Below are 26,609 nucleotides of genomic sequence, written 5' to 3'. Positions count from 1 at the left end.
CTGTGCTTTTGCTGTTGTATCTTTTCTTTTATGGCTGTGCTTTTGCTGTTGTATCTTTTCTTTTATGGCTGTGCTTTTGCTGTTGTATCTTTTCTTTTATGGCTGTGCTTTTGCTGTTGTATCTTTTCTTTTATGGCTGTGCTTTTGCTGTTGTATCTAAGGATTCTTTGCCTAAATTAAGATCCTGTGTTTTCTTCTAAGAGTTTTATATATTTAGGTCTGTGACCTACTTTGAATTAATTTTTGCATATTGTGTGAGGTAGGGGTCATATGCATTTCTTTGCATATTGGTGTGTGGTTTTCCCAGCATCATTTGTTAAGAAAAGGACTTTTCTTTACCCATTGAATTTTTTGGCCCCTTTGGCAAAAATCAATTGACCAGCGTTTATTTCTTTATTTATTTTTTATTACTTCTAATTTATTATATTAACATGGATTCAAGTGTCCCACTGAATATAACTCCCTCACCCCCACCCCCGTGTTCCCCATTACACCTCCTTTGCCCCCCTCCCCCTAACTCCCTCCTCCCTTCCCACTAGGATTTGCTGTCCTGTTATCTGTATCTCTTTGTTATGGTTATATAATTTCACAAATCCCTTTACCTTCTCTGATCCCATCCCCTCATCTCCCTTGTCTCTGACAGCTGTACCTCTGGTTCCTGTGACCCCACTTCTGCCTCTATTTTGTTCCTCAGTTCACTTTGTTCATTAGATTCCACATATAAGTGAGATCATATGATATTTGTCATTCTCTGCCTGGCTTATTTCACTTAGCATAATAGTCTCCAGGTCCATCCATGCAAAAGGTAAGATTTCCTTCTTTTTTATGGCCATGTAAGTAGTCCATTGTGTACATGTACCACCACTTTTTAATCCACTCGTTCACTGACGGACACTTGGGCTGTTTCCAGATTTTGGCTATTGTAAACAATGCTGCAATAAACATGGGGGTGCATTTTTTCTTTTGAAACAGTGATTTGGTTTTAGGATATATTCCTAATAGTGGGATAGCTGGGTCAAAAGGCAGGTCCATTTTTAATTTTTTGAGGAAATGCCACAATGTTTTCCATAGTGGCTGTACAAGTCTGCATTCCCACCAGCAGTGCAGGAGGGTTCCCTTTTCTCCACATCCTCGCCAGCACTTACTGTGTGTTGATTTGTTAATGAGTGCCATTCTGACAGGTGTGAAGTGGTATCTCATTGTGGTGTTAATTTGTATTTCTCTGATGATTAGTGATATTGAACATTTTCTCATATGCCTATTCGCCACCTGTCTATCCTCTTTGGAGAAGTGTCTGTTTAGTTTCTTTGCCCATTTTTAAATTGGATTCTTTAACTTTCTGGCGTTCAGTTTTAGAAGTTCTTTATACATTTTTGTTATTAATCCCTTATCAGACATATTGGCGAGTATGTTCTCCCATTGTGTGGTTTGTCTTTTTATTTTGGTAATGGTGTCTTTTCCTGTACAAAAGCTTTTTATTTTTATATAGTCCCATTTGTTTATTTTGTCCTTTATTTCACTTGCCCATGGAGATATATAGGCAAAAATATTGCTAACGAGAGATATCAGAGAGTTTACTGCCTATGTTTTCTTCCAAGATGTTTATGGTTTCATGACTTACATTTAAGTTTTTTATCCATTTTGAGTTTATTTTTGTGAATGGTGTAATTTGGTGGTCTAGTTTAATTTTTTTGCATGTACCTGTCCTATTTTCCCAACACCATTTATTAGAGACTGTCTTTACTCTGTTGTATGCTCTTACCTCCTTTGTCAAATATCAATTGACCATAAAAGCGTGGTTTTATTTCTGGGTTCTCTGTTCTGTCTCATTGATCTATATGCCTGTTTTTATGCCAATACCATGCTGTTTTTATTACAATGGACATGTAGTATAACTTGATATCAGGAGGTGTGATACCTCCCACTTTATTCTTTATTTTCAAGATTGCTAAGGCCTTTTCTAGCTTCTTAAGGTATGCTTGTAATGCTATGAACTTCTCTCTTAGTATTGCTTTTGCTGCGTCCCATAAATTTTGAGTTGTTGTATGCTCATTATTATTCGTTACTAGGAATTTTTAAATTTCTTCTTTGATCTTATTGTTAACCCATTCATTATTTAATAACATGCTATTTAGTTTCAAAGTTTGAATATTTTTCAGTTTTTCTGTTGTGGTTGATTTCTAGTGTCATACCATTGTGATCAGAGAAAATGCTTGATATGATTTCAATCTTCTTAAATTTGTTGAGACTGCTTTTGTGCCCTAACATGTGGTCTATCCTAGAGAATGTACCATGAGCACTTGAAAAGAATGTATATTCTGCTGCTTTAGGGTGAACGGTTCTGAACATATTCATTAAATCAAGTTGAACTAGTGCAGTGGTAGTCAACCTGGTCCCTACCGCCCACTAGTGGGTGTACCAGCTTTCATGGTGGGCGGTAGCTGAGTAACCAAAGTATAAATAAAATGATAGATTTAACTATAGTAAGTTTTTTTTTTTTTTTTTTTTTTTTTTTCTGAAGCTGGAAACGGGGAGAAACAGTCAGACAGACTCCCACATGCGCCCGACCAGGATCCACCCGGCACGCCCACCAGGGGCGACGCTCTGCCCACCAGGGGACGATGCTGTGCCCCTCCGGGGCATTGCTCTATTGCGACCAGAGCCACTCTAGCGCCTGGGGCAGAGGCCAAGGAGCCATCCCCAGCGCCCGGGCCATCTTTACTCCAATGGAGCCTTGGCTGCGGGAGGGGAAGAGAGAGACAGAGAGGAAGGGGGGGTGGAGAAGCAAATGGGCGCTTCTCCTATGTGCCCTGGCTGGGAATCGAACTTGGGTCCCCCGCATGCCAGGCTGACGCTCTACCGCTGAGCCAACCGGCCAGGGCTAGTAAGTTGTGTTATAAAGATTTATTCTACCAAACTTAGCAAAAATCTGACATAAAGTACTTGGTAAGTAATTATTATTCTATGCTTTAACTTGCTATAACTTTGCTTTATAAATTTTATAAAGTAAAGTTACTTCCCTACTTTATAAATCACCATTACTGTGAAACTGGTGGGCAGTTAGAAAATTTTACTACTAACAGAGATACAAAAGTGGGTGGTAGGTATAAAAAGGTTGAATACCCCTGATCTAGTGTGTCCTTTAAGTCTGCTATTTCTTTGTTAATTTTCTTTCTTGAGGATCATTCTAGTGATGTTAGTGGGGTATTGAAATCCCCTACTATTATAGTATTGCTGTTGATCTTTCCCTTTAAGTCCATCAAAGTCTGCTTTATATATCATACTTAGATGCTTCTATATTAGGTGTGTAGATATTTATAATGGTTATATCTTCCTGTTGGATTGCTCCCTTTATCATTATGTGGTTGACCTTCTTTATCTTTTACTATAGCCTTTGTTTTAAAGTTCATTTTGTGTGATATAAGTATTGCTACCCTAGCTTTTTTTTCATTTCCATTTGCATGAAATATTTTTTCCATCCTTTTACCTTCAGTCTAAGTGCATCTTTTGTTTTAAGATGTGTCTCTTGCCTGATTAGGTGGTGGCACAGGTGGATAGAGCGTCAGACTGGGATACTGAGAACCCAGGTTCGAGACTCTGAGGTTGCCAGCTTGAGCACGGGCTCATCTGGTTTCAGCAAGGCTCACCAGATTGAGCCCAGGGTCGCTGGCTTGAGCAAGGGGTCACTCAGTCTGCTGTAGTACCCCAGTCAAGGCAATCTGAGAAATCAATCAATGAACAACTAAGAAACTGCAACGAAGAATTGATGTTTCTCATCTCTCTCCCTCCTGTCTGTCTGTCCCTATCTGTCCTTCTCTCTGACTATCTCTGCCTCTGCCACAAAAAAAGATGTGTCTCTTGTAGACAGCATATATATGATCCTGTTTTCTTATCCACACAGCTACCCTGTGTCTTTTGATTGGCTCATTTAATCCATTTACATTTAAGGTTATTATTGATATGTAGTTGTTTATTGCCATTTTATTTTTTAAAGCTGTATTCCTCTTTTGCTATATTTTTTCCCCTCTTTGATCTGTTTACAACAAGCCCCTTAACATTTCTTGCAGCATTGGTTTGGTTGTAATGAATTCCTTGAGATTTTTTTTTGTCTGGGAAGCTTTTTATTTCTCCGTCAATTTTAAACGATAGCCGTGCTGGATAAAGTAGTCTTGGTTGTAGGTTCTTGTTCTGCATTACTTTGAATATTTCTTGCCATTCCTTTCTGGCCTCAAGTGTTTCTGTTGAGAAGTCAGATGTCATCCTTATGGGGGCTCCTTTGTAGGTGATAGCCTTTTTTTCTCTAGCAGCTTTTAATATTTTCTCTTTATCACTTAGCTATGGTATTTTAATTATGATGTGTTTTGGTGTAGATTGGGTTTCTCTTTAATGGAATTCTCTGTGCTTCTTGAACTTGTGTGGCTTTTTCCTGCATCAATTTAGGGAAGTTTTTAGCTATGATTTGATTGAATAAAGTCTCTATCCCTTGTTCTTTCTCTTGTTCTTCAGGAAGCCTTATAATGTGGATGGTATTTCTCTTCATGTTGTCACAGAGCTCTCTTAAAGTTTCCTCAGACTTATTGAGTCTCTTTTCTTTATGCTGCTCTGCTTCTGTGCCTTCATTTATCTTGTCTTCTAACTTGCTGTTTCGATCCTCAGCTTCATCCATCCTGCTTTTAATTCCTTCCACTTTTGTCTTCATTTCTGACTGATTCTTTTTTATTATTTCAATGTCCTTTTTTGTACTTGCTATCTCTTTATTTAGTTGTTCATTATGACCATCTATTGTTGTTGTAAGATCTCTGAGCATCCTTACAATCATTATTTTAAACTCTGCATCTGGTAATTTGGTTATATCTGACTCATTCAAGTTCTTGTCTGGGGATTTCTCTTGATTCAATTGGGTTGCATTTCTCTGCCTTCCCATTTTGTCTGTGTATAAGAAGGGTGTGCCCACATGCCCACTGGAGTCCAATGGATGTGGCCTCTGTGTTCCCTAGGTGTGGTCTGTCTGCAGGTCCACCACCCCCTCTGCTGCTGCCTTGGGTGTTCGCATATGGGCTTTGCTGGTGCCGGCCAGCTGTGCCTGTTGCTGTGGTTTCCACCTCTCCTCCACAGGAGGGGCTGTGTTCACGAGCCTTGGTCTACAAGCCTCAGCCTTCGCTTTGCTCCCGCGGGTGGAGCTGTGTGCCTCGCCTGGGGCCACAAGCCTTGACACTGTGGGAAGTGTTGAGCACCTTTGCTAGCTGTGGGTCTTCGCCTGTTCCTGGGCTTTTGCCTGGCCCCCGTGGGCAGAGCTTTGCTCGCGAGTCCGGCTGCAAGCCATGGCTCTGTGGGCCGGCGCTCAGCCGCAGGTCTCTGCAGTTCCCAGGCTTTCGCCTTTCCCCAGTGGGCGCGATTGCAGGCGGGCCCGCATCTGGCTGACCACTTTTGTGCACCCCTTCTGCCTTTGCTGGGTGATACTGAGCTCATGCTAAGCCTCAGTCATGGCCGGCCCAGCTTCCGCCCCTGCTAACAGGACCACACTTTCGCATGCTGGCCGCCGCCTGTCCTCCGGTGAGCCCTCAGCAGTGTGGGTGTGGGTGCTGCAGCTTAGACCTTAGCACTCAATACTGTATTCCTATATTCCTTAAGGCTCCCTTCTTCTAAGCGACTCTGCTCTGAGTGCCTTAGAAGAGCTTGTTTGGCTGGTGTCCTGGTTCCCTTTGCTAGTATTGCTGGTTCCGGGGGAAATATTCACTTCAGATTTGAGGAGTGACTCAGCCCACAGGTTAGGGTAGCTGTTCCTCAAAGTGTTTCTGCCTCCTAGATTACACTCTCTTCCTGCTACTCTGGTCATGTCCTCTCTCCCTGTCCCCCAGAACCCCAGGTGAGTGGTTGTGAGAGAGCTTTTCTGCGCGGTCCCTTTAAGAAGAATTCTGGGTCTGAGAAATCTGTCTTTCTCATAAACAGTAACCTGATTTGTTTTGCAGCTAAATACTGTCCATACACTTCTTCTAGGCTTTGGGGCTGCAGGCTGGAGTTTAGTTCCTGGGGCCCAGGGCCCTCCCCTCTCTGCTAAACTCACTTCCCACCATGCGAGTCTCTCCAGGCTGCCATTCGCTCCCGGGAGCTGGGCAGCCCTCTCCACATTTCCGCTTTTCCTACCAGTCTCAGTGTGGCTTCTTCAGTGTTCCTTGGTTAAAGAGTCCTCTTAGTTTAGTCCAAAGTTGGCTTTTCCAGATGATGGTTCTTAAAATTAGTTTGTAATCCACTTTGGTTCTGGGAGGTGGAAGTTGGTATGTCTGCCTACTCCATCGCCATCTTGCCGCCCCACTCACTCTTCTTTCTTTAGGCCTAGCTCTTGCAGCTTTTAGTATTCTTTCTTTGTCTCTTAATTTGGCATTTTAATTATGATGTAGGCCTATGTCTTGGTGTAGACCTCCTTGGGTTCACTTTAATGGGACTCTGTGCTTTTTGAACTTGTGTGACTTTTTCCTTCATCAATTTAGTGAAATTTTCAGCTATGATTTTTTCAAACAGGTTCTCTATCCCTTGTTCATTCTCTTCTCCTTCAGGAACTCCTATGATACGGATATTGTTTCTCTTCATGTTGTCACAGAGGTTTCTTAGAGTTCCCTCAGTCTTCTTGAGCCTCTTTTCATTTTGCTGCTCTACTTCTGTGCTTATATTTATCTTGTCTTCTAAATTGCTGATTCAATTCTTTGCTTCCTCCAGCCTGCTGTTGATTCCTTCTAGTACAGTCTTTATTTCTGATATTGTATTTGTCATTTCTGATTGGTTCTTTTTTATGATTTCCAGGTTTGTTTGTTTTTTCAGTGTTCTTTTTGATGTTTCCTATCTCTTTCTTTAGGTGCTCATTATGTCCATCCATTGTTGCTCTAAGATCCTTGAACTTCCTAAAAGTCATTATTTCAAACTCTGCATTTGCTAGTTTGGTTTCTTCCATTTCATTTAGTTCTTTTTCTGGGGATTTCTCTTATTGATTCATTTGGGTCACATTTCTTTGTCTACCCATTTTGTCTGTGTATGGACTCCTCCTTTGGGTGTGCTGCTTATGTAGCTAGCTGAGTCTGTGGTTGGTGCTGTCTGCCATCAGCTACCAGTTATGTTGGTTCTAGATCTTCTTGGGTTGGTATCAGCTGTTATTTGTAACCTACTGTGGGCTACTTGTCTGCAGCTACTGCTCTTTTTGCTGTTTGTCTCTGCATTATCTGTGCCTGGGTAGTGTGGAAAAGGCCAACCTGTGTATAAGGATCAGCTTCGTCCTGCTTAGAGCTGACAGCAACTCTGTAAAAGCCCCAAGCTTTGTAAGATTTGCCTCCATTTTTCAGCTGCTCCACCTCCTCTTCCAACTGCCTGGTCTTCCCAGAGTCTTCTTTAGAAAAACTGTAGTGTGGATCCAGACTGGCCTCACCCAACCAACCTCTCAACAGGTTGCAATCTTGTTGGGTTCAGGCAGCTGGGGTTGGGAATACAACATTAGTGGGCCCCCCTACTTTAGGGGTCTCTTGGGCAGGGATTATGGCCCCTACTCCAGAGACTAATCCCCCAGCCACTGCTGGATACTCAAATCTTATTTCTTTCCAACAAGGTGAGCAGCAGGTTCAGATCAAATGGGGCCAACAGTCCCCTCTGCAGAAGTTCTTATAGCTGATGAGACACTGGTCTCAAGGAGAAAGGCAGAGAGTCTTCTCCTGGGACTGACTGTGCCTTCAGAAAGTGGCTAATCTTCTTAACCAGATTCAACAGTATGCTCACAGGGACTCACACTTTAAATGTCCATGCTCTAAGCCTTTCTCCCTTCTCCCTGTGGAATTTTGCCCTGCAGGGCAGGACATCTAGCACCAGGCCAGCTTACTGTGAAGCTCTACCCTATCTAGTGCAAATGAGCCACTGTTCTGGTCCTGATCACAGAGAGCAGAACTCACTTCAGCTGGGCCAGGTGTGAGGAGCCCTTCCTTAGAATACCACTCTAGCAAGAGTTGTTAGGTCCTGAACTGATGCTCTCTGCAGCTGGCCACTGGATGTGCCAGCCCTGGAGCTCCCTGGCAGGAACCTAGCACAGACCAGTGGGAAATACTGCCCATGACTGACCCTCAACAACCTTCTTGGAGCTACAAGCAATCTGGGTCTGGGGAAAGTCCACTTAAAAGTCCAAGGTTCCCTGAGTCTGTCTTTCTGCAGCTTCTGTCTGCTGGCTGCTTGTTGGAATCAGACGCTGAATAAACCTCTGCTAGAGTCTAGAGCCTGGGGAACTCAGGGATTAGAAAGGGTGTTGGGTGTTGCTTCACCCGTTGGCCCCAGAAGTCAGTCTGTCCAGACTTTTTTCACAGACCTCAGTAGGCTGTGACCCTAGGAGTCTGGTGGGTGTGGCCTCTGAGACCCAGAAGTGTGGCCTGCCTGCTCTTCTGACAGTTTCTACTGAGTCTTCTGTGAGGTGAAAGCACCAGTCTGAGAGTTGGGAGCGTGTGGGAGACCGCTCCACCAGTGTTTATTTCTGAGCTCTTAATTCTGTTCTGTTGTTCATTTAGAGTCTAAATGTTCATCCTATGCCAATATCATGCTACAGTGGTACCTTGAGATACGAACAGAGCAACATACAATTTTTTTTTTTAAAGATACGAGCTGCGACTCGGTCCGTATATTTTTTCAAGATCCAAACGAAATTCCAAGATACAAGTAATGATTCAGGAAACTGCCGCTATTTGGTGCATTGGCACATGGGTCCAGTATCAGCAGTTTGGTATACAAGTTGACTGAATTACTAGCTCGGTTACAGAACGAATTTAATTTGTATCTCAAGGTACCACTGTATTTTGTCATCTTTTTTTATTTTTATTTATTTATTCATTTTAGAGAAGAGAGAGAGAGAGAGAGAGAGAGAGAGAGAGAAGGGGGAAGGAGCAGGAAGCATCGACTCCCATATGTGCCTTGACCGGGGAAGCCCGGGGTTTTTTTGAACCGGCGTCCTCAGCATTCCAGGTTGACTCTTGATACACTGGGCCACCACAGGTCAGGCTGTATTTTGATTAGTATGGTTTTCTAGTACATTTTGATATTGGAAATGTTAGTTCATCTTTCTTTTTTTATTTATTTTATTTTTTTATTTATTGATTTTGGTGAGAGAGGAAGGCAGAGAGAGACAGGCACATCATGCTGTTCCTATATGGGGATTGAACCAGCAACTTCTATACTTTGAGACAATGCTCTAACCAACAAGCCACCCAGCCAGGTGGCTGTCCATAATTTTATTTATTTATTTATTTTTTTTTTTACAGAGATGGAGAGAGTCAGAGAGAGGGACAGACAGACAGGAAGGGAGAGAGCTGAGAATCACCAATTCTTTGTTGCAGCATCTTAGTTGTTAGTTGATTGCTTGTTCATTGATTGCTTTCTTATATGTGCCTTGACTGGGGGGCTACAGCAGAGTGAGTGACCCCTTGCTCAAGCCAGTGACTTTTGGGTTCAAGTCAGTGACCATGGGCTCATGTCTATGATCCCACACTCAAGCCAGTGACCCTGCACTCAAACTGGTGAGCCCGTGCTCAAACTGGATGAGCCCACACTCAAGCCGGTGACCTCAGTGTTTCTTCCTTGGGTCCTCTGTGTCCCAGTCCAACGTTATATCCACTGCACCACCGCCTGGTCAGGCCATCTTTTTTTTATCTTATTTTTATTAATTTTAATGCAGTGACATTGATAAATCAGGGTACATATGTTCTGAGAAAACATCTCCAGATTATTTTGACCTTTGATTATGCTGCATACCCCTCACTCAAAGTCAAATCGTCCTCCGTCACCTTCTATCTGGTTTTCTTTGTGCCCCTATCCTCCCCCCCACTCCTCCCTCTCCTTCCTTGCCCCCTCCCCACCGCTCCACCCCACTCCCTGTTACCACCACATTCTTGTCCATGTCTCTCATTTTTATGTCCCATCTATGCATGGGTTCATATAGTTCTTAGTTTTTTCTGATTTACTTATTTCACTCCTTATAATGTTATCAAGATCCATCCATGTTATTGTAAATGATCCGATGTCATCATTTCTTATGGCTGAGTAATATTCCATAGTATATGTACCAAAGCTTTTTAATCCACTCATCCTCTGACGGACACTTGGGCTGTTTGCAGATCTTCGCTATTGTGAACAATGCTGCTATAAACATGGGGGTGCATTTCTCCTTCTGGAACTGTTCTATGGTGTCTTTGGGGTATATTCCTAAAAGTGGGATGGCTGGGTCAAAAGGCAGTTCGATTTTCAATTTTTTGAGGAATCTCCATACTGTTTTCTACAGAGGCTGCACCAGTCTGCATTCTCACCAGCAGTGTAGAAGGGTTCCCTTTTCTCCACATCCTCGCCAACACTTATTTTGTATTGTTTTGTTGATGAGCACCATTCTGGCTGGTGTGAGGTGATATCTCATTGTGGTTTTAATTTGCATTTCTCTAATGATTAGTGATGTTGAGCATTTTTTCCTATGCCTATTGGCCATCTGTATATCCTCTTTGGAGAAGTGTCTATTCATTTCTTTTGCCCATTTTTTGATTGGATTGTTTGTCTTTCTGGTGTTGAGATTTACAAGTTCTTTAAAAATTTTGGTTATTAGCCCCTTATCAGATGTACTGTCAAATATGTTCTCCCATTGTGTAGTTTGTCTTTTTATTCTGTTCTTATTGTCTTTGCCTGTGCTAAAGCTTTTTAGTTTGATATAGTCCCATTTGTTTATCCTGTTTTTATTTCCCTTGCCCGTGGAGATAAATCAGCAAATATATCGCTGCGAGAGATGTCGGAGAGCTTCCTGCCTATATTTTCTTCTAAGATGCTTATGGTTTCACGGCTTACATTTAAGTCTTTTATCCATTTTGAGTTTATTTTTGTGAATGGTGTAAGTTGGCGGTCTAGTTTCATTTTTTTGCAGGTTGCTGTCCAATTTTCCCAACACCATTTGTTGAAGAGGCTGTCTTTACTCCATTGTATGCCCTTACCTCCTTTGTCAAATATCAGTTGTCCATGGAGCTGTGGGTTTATTTCTGGGTTCTCCATTCTGTTCCATTGATCTATGTGCCTGTTCTTATGCCAGTACCAGACTGTTTTGAGTACAATGGCCTCGTAGGATAGCTTGATGTCAGGAAGTGTGATACCTCCCCCTTTATTCTTATTTTTTAAGATTGCTGAGGCTATTCGTGTTCTCTTTTGTTTCCATATAAATTTTTGGAATATGTGATCTATATCTTTAAAGTATGTCATTGGTGTTTTAATTGGTATTGCATTGAATTTATAAGTTACTTTGGGTAATATAGACATTTTAATGATGTTTATTCTTCCTAACCATGAGCATGGTATATGCTTCCACTTGTTTGTATCTTCCTTGATTTCTTTTATCAATGTTTTATAATTTTCTGAGTACAAGTCTTTAGTCTCCTTGGTTAAATGTACTCCTAGGTACTTTATTTTTTTGGTTGTAATAGTGAAGGGGATTGTTTCCTTAATTTCTCTTTCTGACTGTTCATTGTTGGTGTATAAAAATGCCTCTGATTTCTGAGTATTAATTTTATATTCTGCCACCTTGCTGAATTCATTTATCAGGTCCAGTAGTTTTTTGACTGAGACTTTAGGATCTACAAATAATGATAGCTTTACTTCTTCTTTTCCAATTTGAATGCCTTTTATTTCTTCTTCTTGTCTGATTACTGTGGCTAGGACTTCCAGGACTATGTTGAATAAGAGTGGTGAAAGGGGGCACCCCTGTCTTGTTCCTGATCTTAGGGGGATTGCTTTTAATTTTTGCCCATTGAGTATGATGTTGGCTGTGGGTTTGTCATAGATGGCTTTTATCATGTTGAGGTATGTTCCCTGTATTCCCACTTTGCTGAGAGTTTTGATCATGAATGGATGCTGGATTTTATCAAATGCTTTTTCTGCATCTATTGAAATTATCATGTGGTTTTTCTCCTTTCTTTTGTTTATGTGATGAATCACATTGATAGATTTACAAATATTGTACCAGCCTTGCCTCCCAAGAATAAATCCCACTTGATCATGGTGTATGATTTTTTCCATATATTGTTGGATCTGGTTTGCTAATATTTTGTTGAGGATTTTAGCATTTATATTCATCAGGGATATTGGCCTATAATTTTCTTTCTTTGTGTTGTCTTTGCCTGGTTTTGGAATCAGAATTATGCTCGCTTTGTAAAAGGAGCTTAGAAGTCTTGTTTCCTCTTGAATTTTTTGAAATAGCTTGAGAAGGATAGGAGTTAGTTCTTCTTTGAATATTTGGTAGAATTCACTTGTGAAGCCATCTGGCCCAGGAATTTTCTTTATTGGGAGTTTTATGATAACTGTTTTGATCTCATTTGTTGTAATCGGTCTGTTTAGGTTTTCTGATTCTTCCAGATTGATTTTTGGAAGATTGTATGTTTCAAGGAATTTGTCCATTTCATGTAGGTTGTCTAGTTTTTTGGCACACAGTTCTTCATAGTATTTTCTTACAATCCTTTGTATTTCTGTTGTGTCAGTTGTTATTTCTCCCTCTCATTTCTAATTTTATTTATTTGAGTCCTCTCTCTCTTTTTCTTGGTGAGTCTAGTTAAAGGTTCATCAATCTTGTTTACCTTTTCAAAAAACCAGCTCCTAGTTTCATTGATCCTCTGTATTGTTTCTTTAGCCTCCATGTCATTTATTTCTGCTCTGATCTTTATTATTTCCTTCCTACTACTATATTTAAGCTTTACTTGCTGTTCTTTTTCGAGTTCTTTTAGATGCAGGGTTAAGTTGTTTATTTGAGCTTTTTCTAGCTTCTTAAAGTGTGCCTGTAGTGCTATGAACTTCCCTCTCAGTACTCCTTTTGCTGTGTCCCATAAATTTTGCGTTGTTGTATGCTCATTATCATTCATTACTAGGAATTTTTTTATTTCTTCTTTGATCTCATTCTTAATCCATTCATTATTTAACAACCTGCTATTTAGTTTCCATGTGTTTGAGAATTTTTGAGCTTTTCTGTTGTCATTAATTTCTAGTTTCATACCATTGTGATCAGAGAAAGTGCTTGATATGATTTCAATCTCCTTAAATTTGTTGAGCCCTGGCTGGTTGGCTCAGCGGTAGAGCGTCGGCCTGGCATGTGGGGGACCCGGGTTCGATTCCCAGCCAGGGCACATAGGAGAGGTGCCCATTTGCTTCTCCACCCCTACCCCCTCCTTCCTCTCTGTCTCTCTCTTCCCCTCCCGCAGCCAAGGCTCCATTGGAGCAAAGATGGCCCAGGCGCTGGGGATGGCTCCTTGGCCTTTGCCCCAGGTGCTAGAGTGGCTCTGGTCTCGGCAGAGTGACGCCCCGAGGGGCAGAGCATCGCCCCCTGGTGGGCAGAGCGTCGCCCCTGGTGGGTGTGCCGGGTGGATCCCGGGTGGATCCTGGTCGGGTGCATGCGGGAGCCTGTCTGACTGTCTCTCCCCGTTTCCAGCTTCAGAAAAATACAAAAAAAAAAAAAATTTGTTGAGACCACTTTTGTGCCCTAACATGTGGTCTATCCTAGAGAATGTACCATGAGCACGTGAAAAAAATATATATTCTGCTGCTTTAGGGTGAAAGGTTCTGTAGATATCTATTAAATCGAGTTGATCTAGTGTGTCCTTTAAGTCTGCTGTTTCTTTGTTAATTTTCTTTCTTGAGGATCTCTCTAGTAATGTTAGTGGGGTATTAAAATCCCCTACTATTATAGTGTTGCTGTTGATCTTGCTCTTTATATCCATCAAAGTCTGCTTTATATATTTAGGTGCTCCTATATTAGGTGCATAAATATTTATAATAGTTATATCTTCCTGTTGGATTGCTTTCTTTATCATTATGTAGTGGCCTTCTTTATCTCTTACTATATTCTTTGTTTTAAAGTCCATTGTGTCTGATATAAGTATTGCTACCCCAGCTTTTTTTTCATTTCCATTTGCATGAAATATTTTTTTCCATCCTTTTACCTTCAACCTATGTGCATCTTTTGTTTTAAGGTGTGTCTCTTGTAGACAGCATATATATGATCCTGTTTTCTTATCCATGCAGCTACCCTATGTCTTTTGACTGGATCATTTAATCCATTTACATTTAAGGTTATTATTAATATGTAGTTGTTTATTGCCATTTTATTCTTTAAAGCTGTATTCCTCTTTTGCTATATTCTTTTCCCTCTTTGATCTGTTTACACCATGCCTCTTAACATTTCCTGCAGCACTGGTTTGGTTGTAATGAATTCCTTGAGTTTTTTTTGTCTGGGAAACTTTATTTCTCCTTCAATTTTATTTATTTTTATTTTTTTAATTTTATTTATTCATTTTTAGAGAGGAGAGAGAGGGGGGGGGAGAGAGAGAAACAGAGAGAGAAGGGAGGAGGAGCTGGAAGCATCAACTCCCATATGTGCCTTGACCAGGCAAGCCCAGGGTTTCGAACCGACAACCTCAGCATTTCCAGGTCAACACTTTATCCACTACGCCACCACAGGTCAGGCCTCTCCTTCAATTTTAAATGATAGCCTTGCTGGATAAAGTAGTCTTGGTTGTAGGTTCTTGTTCTGCATTACTTTGAATATTTCTTGCCATTCCCTTCTGGCTTCAAGTGTTTCTGTTGAGAAGTATGATGTCATCCTTATGGGGGCTCCTTTGTAGGTGATAGCCTTTTTTTCTCTCGCAGCTTTTAATATTTTCTCTTTATCACTTAGCTTTGGTATTTTAATTATGATGTGTCTTGGTGTAGGTTTCTTTGGGTTTCTTTTTAGTGGAGTTCTCTGTGCTTCTTGAATTTGTGAGAGTTTCTCCTGCATTAATTTAGGGAAGTTTTCAGCTATGATATGATTGAACAAAGGCTCTATCCCTTGTTCTTTCTCTTCTTCTTTAGGAACCCCTATGATGTGGATGTTATTTCTCTTTATGTTGTCACAGAGCTCTCTAAGAGTTTTTTCAGACTTTTTGAGTCTCTTTTCTTTTTTCTTCTCTGCTTTCATGCCTTCAGTCCAGTTGTCCTCCATCTTGCTTATTCGATCCTCAGCTCTATCCATCCTGTTTTTAATTCCTTCTATTGTAGTCTTCATTTCTGATATTGTATTTGTCATTTCCGGCTGATTCTTTTTTAATATTTCAATATACTTTTTTATACTTGCTATTTCTTTATTTAGGTGTTCGTGATGACCATCCCTTGTTGTTCTAAGATCCCTAAGCATCCTTACAATCATTATTTTAAACTCTGCCTCCGGAAGTTTGATTCTTTCCATATCACTCAGTTCATCTCCTAAAGATTTCTCTTGTGGTTTCATTTGGATTGCATTTCTTTGTCTTCTCATTGTTTCTGGGTGTTTGGGTGTTTTCTTTGTAGAGCTGGTTGAGTCTAGGCTTGGTGTTGTCTGCCTCCAGTTTTTACTTGTGTTGTTTCTAGGTCTTCTTGGGTTGGCATCAGCTATTATTTGTAATCCACTTTAGGATTTGGGCCACTTTGAAGTCTTGATTTGTTTTTTTTCTTAACAGGTGATTGTCTTGTTTGCTGATCTCAGCAGGAGGCTTATTTGAAACTGTATCCAGGAATGTGGTGGGTGTGACCTGAGGCTCTGAAGTCCTCTTCTGCCAGTTAATCTCTCTGGGAGTGGGTTGCTTTCTCAGCTTCAGTAGGGGGAGGTGTATCTCAGATCTCCATGGAGACCTGAGTTACTGCCCCTCCTTTCCACTTCTTGTTTTCAGCTGTGTCTTGTTGCACTGATTGGAGCTGGAGAGATGTCTGTATCTCTGTGACCTGGAAGTACTTTTGTATTTTGCTTTATGGAAAGATCAGCCCCTCTCCCAGTTATGGCCACCTCCAGCACTGAATGAGTCAGCTTTTCATGTCATCACCTATATTCCTCTCCCCCTCACCATCCATCTCTCTCTCTCTCTCTCTCTCTCTCTCCCCTTTCTTTTTGGAAGACAAGCGGGCCCTTTCAACACACCTCGTTCCCTGGTCTCCAGGCAAGTGGCTGTGAGCAGTATTTACTGCTCTTTTCCTTGGAGTGAGAGCCCAGCCTCACCCCCCACCCCACTGTTCCTGTAAGCAGGGGGATTCAGGCGCTCTCTACCAGGTTTGTTGTGGCTTCTTCTTTGCTCCTTGGTTTTTGAAAGCTGTTCTTGTAGTCCAGATTTGGTTTTTCATGCTGATTATTCATAAATTAGTTTATAATCCAGTTTGGTGGTGTGAGCTGGGAGTCTGTGCATCTGCCTACTCCGCTGCCATCTTCAGGTCTCTCCTGGTCAGGCCATCTTTTAATTTTATTTTGTTTTATTTTTAAGATTTGATTTATTGATTTTACAGAGGGAGGAGAGATGAGAAGTATCAATTTATTGTTATTTCACTTCAGTTGTTCATTGGTTGCTTGTTGTATGTGCCTTGACCGGGCAAGTGCAGGGTCTTGAACTGGTCACCTTAGTATTCCAGGTCAATGTGTTATTCATTGCACAGGCCAGGTGACTGTGCATCTTTCTTTTTTTCTTTTTTCTTTCAGTGAGAGGGGGGGAGGCAGAGATGGACTCTCGAATGTGCCCTGACCAGGATCTATACTGGCAGGCCCACTAGGGGGAAATTCTCTGCCCATCTGGGGCCCTTGCTCCATTGCAACTGGAGCCATTTTTTAGTGCCCAAAGTGGAGACCATAGAGCCATTCTCAGCACCCAGAACCAACTCACTCTAATTGAGCCATGGCTGTAGGAGTGGAAGAGAAGAGAGAGAGAGAGAGAGACAGAAAGAGAAGTGAGAGGGGGAAGGCTGGAGAAACAGATGGGCACTTCTCTTATGTGCCGTGACCGGGAATTGAATCCAGAACTTCCACATGCCAGGCTGATGCTCTACCATTGAGCCAATCTGTCAGGGCCTCATCTTTCTTTTGATTAGTATTAGCATAGTATATATTTTCATACTTTCAATTTATTTGTGTCTTTGTTTAAAGTCAATGTCTTCTAGATAATGTATACTTGGGGGTCCTACTTTTTAATACAATCTGACAATCTTTGCCTTTCAAATGCAGTGTTTAGGTCATGTATATTTAATGTGATTGTTGACGTGGCTGAGTTTTATTTGTTTTCTGTTTTCCTTAACTCTGCTTTGTTACTTTTTCTCTCTTTTTCTGCCTCCTTTTGGATTTGTTTCATTTTTTATGATTCTATTTTTATCCTTTGTTGATATATGAGCTATAACTTTCTGTTGACTTATTTTGGTTGTTGCTTTAGGTTTTATAGATTAAATCTTTAATTTACCACATTCTACTCTCAGATGATATAGTATATGAAAACAGTATATTTCTAAATTTTTACCATTTTTGCTCTTCATTCCTATCTGTTGGTTCATATTTCTATCTGGTATTATTTTCTTTCTGCTTGAAAGACAACCTTTAATATTTCTTATAGTTCAAGTCTGCTGCTGATATAGTCTTTCATTTTTTTAATGTTGGTTTTATTGATTTTGAAGAGAGGAAAGGAGAAAGCAAGAGTGAGACAGGAACATCGATCTATCCCTGTATGTGCCCTGACCAGGGATCAAACTGGTCACCTCTGCAGTTTGGGACGATGCTCTAACCAACCAAACTGTTTGGCCAGGGCTTCTTTCAGCTTTCTAAAGTTCTCACAGTCCATGCTTCTCTCTTAATTCTTAGGTGACTATCAACAATTTTTGACATTCCTTGGCTTATAGACACATCACTTTAATCACTGCCTTGGTTTTCACAAAGCATGTCATGTTTAGTCATTATCCAAAATACAAAGTTGAATTCAAAAGCCTTAGTTAAAAATGACAAATATGTAATTTTAGATTAAAATTTTTTAGAAAATGCAAAGAGATGAAAATAATATGAAGTAAGAAAAAGCAAATTATTACTTAAAGCATTTGACTTAAAAACTGTTCTTCTCTCTGTAGCTGTTGGAAAAATTAGAGGAAAGCCTTTTCCTTTACTCTTATTTTTTGAGGCTATATTTAGTACAAGTCATGCTCACAGAAGGCCTATTGATGCAGAACTGACCCTGGAAGGAATCAAATGTGGATTATCTGAAAAGCGTTTAAATTTAGTTATCAATTGGGTCACTCAGGAAAGGTAAGAACAATTGAATTTTTACCTTAATTTTGATATTTGGTTAATGAAGTTGTTTTAAAAAATTTAATAGTTTTCTTATCAATACATTATTTCAGCATTTATTTCAGGTCCCTATTATAACTAATCAGTAAGAAAGTATTCACTAAGCATTCATGGAGTAATGGGCCTAGTCACAGTTGATCAGGAGTTGACTCACAGCAGCCCTGAATGTAAAGCCAGTAGCCACGGCCACCATCACAGCCACCTGGCCCATATAGGTTTGCATTTGATTCAGACAGATGGTAATGAAACAACAGAGCCAAGAACTGGTGGGCCATTACCTTTAATCCTAGATCTCACCTGGTGGGCGAGAAATACACACAGTGGAAAACACTTCCCTTCCGATTCAGGGCTCCCAAAGCCATTGACTCATCTGAGTATTCCTAGAATCAAAAGTTTCTACCTCACCAGCTTTATTCACCTCTGTTCCCCATCTCCTTCTCTCTGCACAAACTCTGCATAAACTGGCTTCTCCTTCAGTACTCCGCCATATTGGCTGCCTCTCCTCTGCCATGCTAATTTCAGGAACTGAGCATGAGAGCTCCTGGTCTCCCTTATTTTATAGTGTAGAAATTAAAGCCCTTAAGCCAGTATACAAATAAAGAAGTCTCTGATACAAAGCCACTTATTTGAGGCATAAGTGAGATTCCTCATAAGAATGCATCACCTCACATCATGCAACATTCAAGGGTGTGGGGAAAAGCTTAATGTTGAGAAGATCTTAGTATTAAAAGGGTGGGAAATGCTTAGTCTTAAAACTAAGCCTTAGGCTGTAAGGACCCTGCCTGCTTACAGCCTGTCCCCCACACCCAATGCAAACTATAAGCGAGCAAACATATACATCATATTTGCAAACTTATTTGACCCACATTAGCAGTTCACAAGATGATTCCTGACCACTTCCTGGTGGATGGAAGTTGATTAGTAAGGATAGAAAAGGATTGATCTGTATGTATCATGCTGTATAGAGGAATAAGGCAGGAACCTGGTTCCTGACAGGCTGTAGATACATATAAAGGATAAAATGGGGAGAAAATTCATAAACAGGAGGAGCATGGACATTCAGGGGAACATACAAACCAGAAAGAACGGGTAGGAGGTGGCTCCTTGGAGTTGGATCTGAACACAGACTGGTCGACTGGTACAAGGGCTCCCTTAGATTGGATTCTCTGGAACTAAAGCCTGAGACAGGAATTTAGTTGCACATGATTGACAGAGTTAGGCCTTCAGAAGAAAAATGTATAAATAAAGCAGAACAGGGAAGAGGAAAGAGCCAAGCAAGGCTGTGACCTCAGGCAAGTTCTAACCTTGGCCTTATTTATACAGGGATGGCTCTGAAGCATAAACGGCACCACAGAACTGATCCCCATTGAGGCAAGGGGCTGGCCATTTATATCTCTCTATCAGGGGCTGTAGGCTGTCTGGATGGGGTGGGAGTGCATAACTTCATGGGCATAGTGGCTCCCACCAACCAAGGGCAATTCTCTAGAGTGGAGGAACCTCTGACCCACTGACAGCCAATTCTTTTTTTTTTTTTTTCCTGAAGCTGGAAACGGGGAGAGACAGACAGACTCCCGCATGCGCCCGACCGGGATCCACCTGGCACGCCCACCAGGGGCGATGCTCTGCCCACCAGGGGCGATGCTCTGCCCACCAGGGGGCGATGCTCCGCCTCTCCGGGGCATTGCTTTGCCGCAACCAGAGCCACTCTAGCGCCTGGGGCAGAGGCCAAGGAGCCATCCCAGCGCCCGGGCCATCTTTGCTCCAATGGAGCCTTGGCTGCGGGAGGGGAAGAGAGAGACAGAGAGGAAGGAGGGGGAGGGGGTGGAGGAGCAAATGGGTGCCCCTCCTATGTGCCCTGGCCGGGAATCGAACCCAGGTCCCCCGCACACCAGGCCGACGCTCTACCGCTGAGCCAACTGGCCAGGGCCACATGACAGCCAATTCTTAGAGCAGGGGTCAGGAACCTTTTTGGCTGAGAGAGCCATGAATGCCACATATTTTAAAATGTAATTCCATGAGAGCCATACAATATGTTTAACACTAAATACAAGTAAATGTGTGCATTTTATGTAAGACCAACACTTTTAAAGTACAATAAGTCTCTGAATTCTTTTTAATAACATTGTTATGCTGTTGCTAACTAATGATGAATAAAGTACTTCTTACCGTTAATGCGACTTCTGGAGCTGCATGGTTTCCCTGATGGCTTTGTAGTCTGGTTGATACGTGGTGAGGTTAAGCTTCATGCAGGCATTGAGACTTCCACCCGTTAAACGTGATCGTAGGTTGGTCTTAACGTTCTTTAGATGTGAGAAAGACTGCTCACATGCATACATAGAGCCAAACATTGTCAGTACAGCAATACTCACAGGCTGCAGTGTGTGGTATGTGACGGGAAGCGTGTTCCAAGTTTTGACAATCAGCTGGTCTGCCGGTTGAAGTTTTTTCATTTCTCCCCACTTGTGTTTGCTCGCCAACTCTGCTTGCTGTCATGCAAGTCTTTCCAAATCTTCATTCAGTGACTTGAACTTATTCACTCACATGTCTGAGGCCTTCAGGTCAGCAGCTTGTAGCTCAAAATCTCTGATGGAGACACCGGGAATGTAACTCAGGTTGGCGCTGTCCACTGCACACTTGTGTGGATGGTGATGAACTTAAAAAGATGAGTGCGCTCACGAAGTTCTCCAAAGTGTGCTTTGAATGACTGCAGGGGATTAGATGTGAAGCCTGCTAGCTGCTGGAGATCAAGATGTTGAGCAGGGTCACTTGCTGTGAATGCATCTTTAAACTCTCCCAGTTTTTCAAAGTGTAGAAAACGACCTGTTTCAGTGTCGGAGATGAAGAGTTCCAGCTTGCTTTCAAATGCAAACACTGCTTGTTGAAGGGATAAGACTGTATTTCCAACGCCTTGCATTTTCACATTGAGCTGGTTCAGATGTTCAGTCATGTCTATGAGATAGTAGAACTTCAGGAGCCACTCAGTGTTAGCTAACTCAGGATGCTCGACGTTTTTCATTTCAAGAAAAGTCCGGATTTCGCTCAGACATGCCACGAAATGGCTGAGCACCTTCCCTCTTGACAAACAACGCACATTGCTGTGCAGAAGCAGACCAGGATAATTATTCCCAACTTCATCCAGCAGTGTTTTAAACTGGTGATCATTTAAAGCTCAGACAACAATAAAGTTAACCACTTGAATGAGCAGCGATATCACCTTACCAAGCTGCTTGCTACACATCTGAGCACAAGATGCCTCCTGCTGTAAGATGCAGTGAAAACTTAGGATGGGTCTCTTTTCATGTTCATGAAGAAGCACTATGAATCCTGTTTTTCCCCACCATGCACGGACCACCATCAGTACACACCAAAATAAGTTTATCCATCAGTAGATTTTTTTCTTTAGTGAACTTAGTGAAAGACTTGAATAAATCCTCCCCTCTTGTTGTCACTTTCATAGGCAAAACAGCAAGACTTTCCTAATGTAGTGTGTCACCGACAGCATACCTTGCAATCACGCTGAACTGGAATAAATGACTTATGTCTGTTGACTCATCCAAAGCGAGAGAAAAGAATGGTGCTGCATTTGTGTCCTTCAGTTGTGTTGCCTCAATTTGATTTGCCATCATGATGGTATGATCAGTGAACAATTCTTGCCTACAGAGGCGTGTCTTTTATTCATTTGATTATCTTGTCTTTATCCGAAAAGTCATCAAAAAGTTTATTGGCAACATCAAGCATGAATGTTTTGGCATACTCCCCATCTATGAATGGCTTTCTATTTCTCACAATTGCTAAAGCACCAGCAAAGCTAGCTGAATTCCAGTCACCTTGTTGGGTCCAAACATGGAGTTGCTGCTGACTAGCTTGCACTCTGCACAGTAGCTCTTTTTTTTTTTTTTTTTTTTTTTTAAATAAATTTTTATTAATTGTAATGGGATGACATTAATAAATCAGGGTACATATATTCAAAGAAAACATGTCTAGGTTATTTTGTCATTAAATTATGTTGCATACCCCTCGCCCAAAGTCAGATTGTCCTCCGCCACCCTCCATCTAGTTCTCTGTGCCCCTCCCCCTCCCCCTAACTCTCTCCCTCCCTCCCTCCCATGTCCTCCCTCCCCCCACCTCTGGTAACCACCACACTCTTGTCCATGTCTCTTAGTCTCGTTTTTATGTTCCACCAATGTATGGAATCATGTAGTTCTTGTTTTTTTCTGATTTACTTATTTCACTCCTTATAATGTTATCAAGATCCCACCATTTTGCTGTAAATGATCTGATGTCATCATTTCTTATGGCTGAGTAGTATTCCATAGTGTATATGTGCCACATCTTCTTTATCCAGTCTTCTATTGAAGGGCTTTTTGGTTGTTTCCATGTCTTGGCCACTGTGAACAGTGCTGCAATGAACATGGGGCTATATGTGTCTTCACGTATCAATGTTTCTGAGGTTTTGGGGTATATACCCAGTAGAGAGATTGCTGGGTCATAAGGTAGTTCTATTTGCAGTTTTTTGAGGAACCACCATACTTTCCTCCATAATGGTTGTACTACTTTACAGTCCCACCAACAGTGAATGAGGGTTCCTTTTTCTCCACAGCCTCTCCAACATTTGCTATTACCCGTCTTGTTGATAATAGCTAATCTAACAGGGGTGAGGTGGTATCTCATTGTAGTTTTGATTTGCATTTCTCTAATAACTAATGAAGCTGAGCATCTTTTCATATATCTGTTGGCCATTTGTATCTCTTCCTGGGAGAAGTGTTTGTTCATGTCCTCTTCCCATTTTTTTTATTGGATTGTTTGTTTGTTTGTTGTTGAGTTTTATGAGTTCTTTGTAAATTTTGGATATTAGGCCCTTATCTGAGCTGTTGTTTGAAAATATCATTTCCCATTTAGTTGGCTGTCTGTTTATTTTGATATCAGTTTCTCTTGCTGAGCAAAAACTTTTTATTCTGATGTAGTCCCATTCATTTATCTTTGCCTTCACTTCTCTTGCCATTGGAGTCAAGTTCATAAAATGTTCTTTAAAACCCAGGTCCATGATTTTAGTACCTATGTCTTCTTCTATGTACTTTATTGTTTCAGGTCTTATATTTAGGTCTTTGATCCATTTTGAATTAATTTTAGTGCACGGGGACAGGCTGTAGTCAAGTTTCATTCTTTTGCATGTGGCTTTCCAGTTTTCCCAACACTATTTGTTGAAGAGGCTTTCTTTTCTCCATTGTGTGTTGTTGGCCCCTTTATCAAAGATTATTTGACCATATATATGTGGTTTTATTTCTGGGCTTTCTATTCTGTTCCATTGGTCTGAGTGTCTATTTTTCTGCCAATACCATGCTGTTTTGATTATCGTGGCCCTATAATATAGTTTAAAGTCAGGTATTGTAATGCCCCCAGCTTCATTCTTTTTCCTTAGGATTGTTTTGGCTATTCGGGGTTTTTTATAGTTCCATATAAATCTGATGATTTTTTGTTCCATTTCTTTTTTTTGTTTGTTTGTTTGTTTTTGTTTTTGTTTTTGTTTTTGCATTTTTCTGAAGCTGGAAACAGGGAGAGACAGTCAGACAGACTCCCGCATGCGCCCGACCGGGATCCACCCGGCACGCCCACCATGGGGCGACGCTCTGCCCACCAGGGGGCAATGCTCTGCCCATCCTGGGTGTCGCCATGTTGTGACCCTCCTGGGCCTCGCCATGTTGCGACCAGAGCCACTCTAGCGCCTGGGGCAGAGGCCACAGAGCCATCCCCAGTGCCCGGGCCATCTTTGCTCCAATGGAGCCTTGGCTGCGGGAGGGGAAGAGAGAGACAGAGAGGAAGGCGCGGCGGAGGGGTGGAGAAGCAAATGGGCGCTTCTCCTATGTGCCCTGGCCAGGAATTGAACCCGGGTCCTCCGCACGCTAGGCCGACGCTCTACCGCTGTGTTCCATTTCTTTAAAAAATCTCATAGGAATTTTGATGGGAATTGCATTAAATTTGTATATTGCTTTGGGTAATATGGCCATTTTGATTATATTTATTCTTCCTATCCAAGAACAAGGAATATTTTTCCATCTCATTGTATCTTTTTCGATTTCCCTTAACAATGCTTTGTAATTTTCATTATATAGGTCCTTTACATTCTTTGTTATGTTTATTCCTAGGTATTTTATTTTTTTTGTTGCAATTGTGAAGGGGATTATTTTTTTGAGTTCGTTTTCTAATATTTCATTGTTGGCATATAGAAAGGCTATGGACTTTTGTATGTTAATTTTGTATCCTGCAACCTTACTGTATTGGTTTATTGTTTCTAATAATCTTTTTGTGGAATCCTTTGGGTTTTCGATGTATAGGATCATATCATCAGCAAAAAGTGATAGCTTTACTTCTTCTTTTCCGATATGGATGCCTTTTATTTCTTTGTCTTGTCTGATTGCTCTGGCCAGAACTTCTAGCACCACGTTAAATAAGAGTGGAGAGAGTGGACAACCCTGTCTTGTTCCTGATTTAAGGTAGAAAGTCCTCAGTTTTATGCCGTTTAATATGATGTTGGCTGATGGTTTATCATATATGGCCTTTATCATGTTGAGATATTTTCCTTCTATACCCATTTTGTTGAGAGTCTTAAACATAAAATTGTGTTGTATTTTATCAAAAGCCTTTTCTGCATCTATTGATAAGATCATGTGGTTTTTGTTCTTTGTTTTGTTGATATGGTGTATTACGTTAACCATTTTGCGTAAGTTGAACCATCCTTGAGATTCTGGGATGAATCCCACTTGATCATGATGTATTATTTTTTTAATATGTTGTTGTATTCGGTTTGCCAGTATTTTGTTTAGTATTTTAGCATCTGTATTCATTAGAGATATTGGTCTGTAGTTTTCTTTCTTTGTGCCATCCTTGCCGGGTTTTGGTATGAGGGTTATGTTGGCCTCATAAAATGTGTTTGGAAGTATTGCTTCTTCTTCAATTTTTTGGAAGACTTTGAGTAGAATAGGAACCAAGTCTTCTTTGAATGTTTGATAGAATTCACTAGTATAACCATCTGGGCCTGGACTTTTATTTTTGGGGAGGTTTTTAATAGTTTTTTCTATTTCCTCCCTGCTGATTGGTCTGTTTAGGCTTTCTGCTTCTTCATGACTCAGTCTAGGAAGGTTGTATTGTTCTAGGAATTTATCCATTTCTTCTAGATTGTTGTATTTGGTGGCATAAAGTTTTTCATAGTATTCTACAATAATTCTTTGTATATCTATGATGTCTGTGGTGATCTCTCCTCTTTCATTTTGGATTTTATTTATTTGAGTCCTGTGCCTTTTTTCCTTGGTGAGTCTTGCCAAGGGTTTGTCAATTTTGTTGATCTTTTCAAAGAACCAGCTCCTTGTTTTATTGATTTTTTCTATAGTTTTTCTGTTCTCTATTTCATTTATTTCTGCTCTGATTTTTATTATCTCCTTTCTTCGGCTGGTTTTGGGTTGTCTTTGTTCTTCTTTTTCTAGTTCCTTAAGGTGTGAAGTTAAGTGGTTTACTTCGGCTCTCTCTTGTTTGTTCATATAGGCCTGAAGTGATATGGACTTTCCTCTTATTACTGCTTTTGCTGCATCCCAGAGATTCTGATATGTCGTATTTTCATTTTCATTTATCTGTATATATCTTTTGATCTCTGCGCTTATTTCTTCTTTGACCCATTCATTTTTTAGAAGTATGTTGTTTAGTTTCCACATTTTTGTGGGTTTTCCCCCCTCTTTTTTGCAGTTGAATTCTAGTTTCAAGGCTTTATGATCAGAAAATATGCTTGGTACAATTTCAATTTTTCTAAATTTGCTGATATTGTCTTTGTGGCCCAACATATGGTCAATTCTTGAGAATGTTCCATGTACACTAGAGGAAAATGTATACTCTGTCGCTTTGGGATGAAGTGTCCTGTAGATGTCTATCATATCCAGGTGTTCTAGTATTTTGTTTAAGGCCACTATATCTTTATTGATTCTCTGTTTGGATGACCGATCTAGAGCCGTCAGCGGTGTATTGAGGTCTCCAAGTATGATTGTATTTTTGTTAGTTTTTGTTTTAAGGTCAATAAGTAGCTGTCTTATATATTTTGGTGCTCCTTGGTTTGGTGCATATATATTAAGGATTGTTATGTCTTCTTGATTCAACTTCCCCTTAATCATTATGAAATGACCATTTTTGTCTCTGAGTACTTTTTCTGTCTTGTAGTCAGCATTATTAGATATGAGTATTGCTACACCTGCTTTTTTTTGGGTGTTGTTTGCTTGGAGTATTGTTTTCCAGCCTTTCACTTTGAATTTGTTTTTATCCTTGTTGCTTAGATGTGTTTCTTGTAGGCAGCATATAGGTGGATTTTCTTTTTTAATCCATTCTGCTACTCTGTGTCTTTTTATTGGTAAGTTTAATCCATTTACATTTAGTGTAATTATTGACACTTGTGGGTTCCCTACTGCCATTTTATAAATTGCTTTCTGTTAGTTTTGTATCTAGT

The 26,609-nt window shown here is 40.8% G+C and overlaps 1 protein-coding gene across 1 annotated transcript in view; it reads left to right on the top strand.

The window, feature by feature from the left end:
- The window catches only part of CLHC1 (clathrin heavy chain linker domain containing 1), a 61,325-nt gene that overhangs the window by 23,860 nt on the left and 10,856 nt on the right, over positions 1 to 26,609 (top strand). The window contains exon 9 of the mRNA XM_066267150.1: positions 17,911 to 18,085. Within this exon, the coding sequence (XP_066123247.1) occupies positions 17,911 to 18,085 (175 nt within the window). The remainder of the gene's footprint in view (positions 1 to 17,910; positions 18,086 to 26,609) is intronic.

Source organism: Saccopteryx bilineata, chromosome 3, assembly GCF_036850765.1.
Source record: "Saccopteryx bilineata isolate mSacBil1 chromosome 3, mSacBil1_pri_phased_curated, whole genome shotgun sequence".
NCBI classification, from domain to species: domain Eukaryota; kingdom Metazoa; phylum Chordata; class Mammalia; order Chiroptera; family Emballonuridae; genus Saccopteryx; species Saccopteryx bilineata.
The sequence above is the reverse complement of the archived record's forward strand: the minus strand, read 5'-3'. Positions and strand labels throughout refer to the sequence as shown.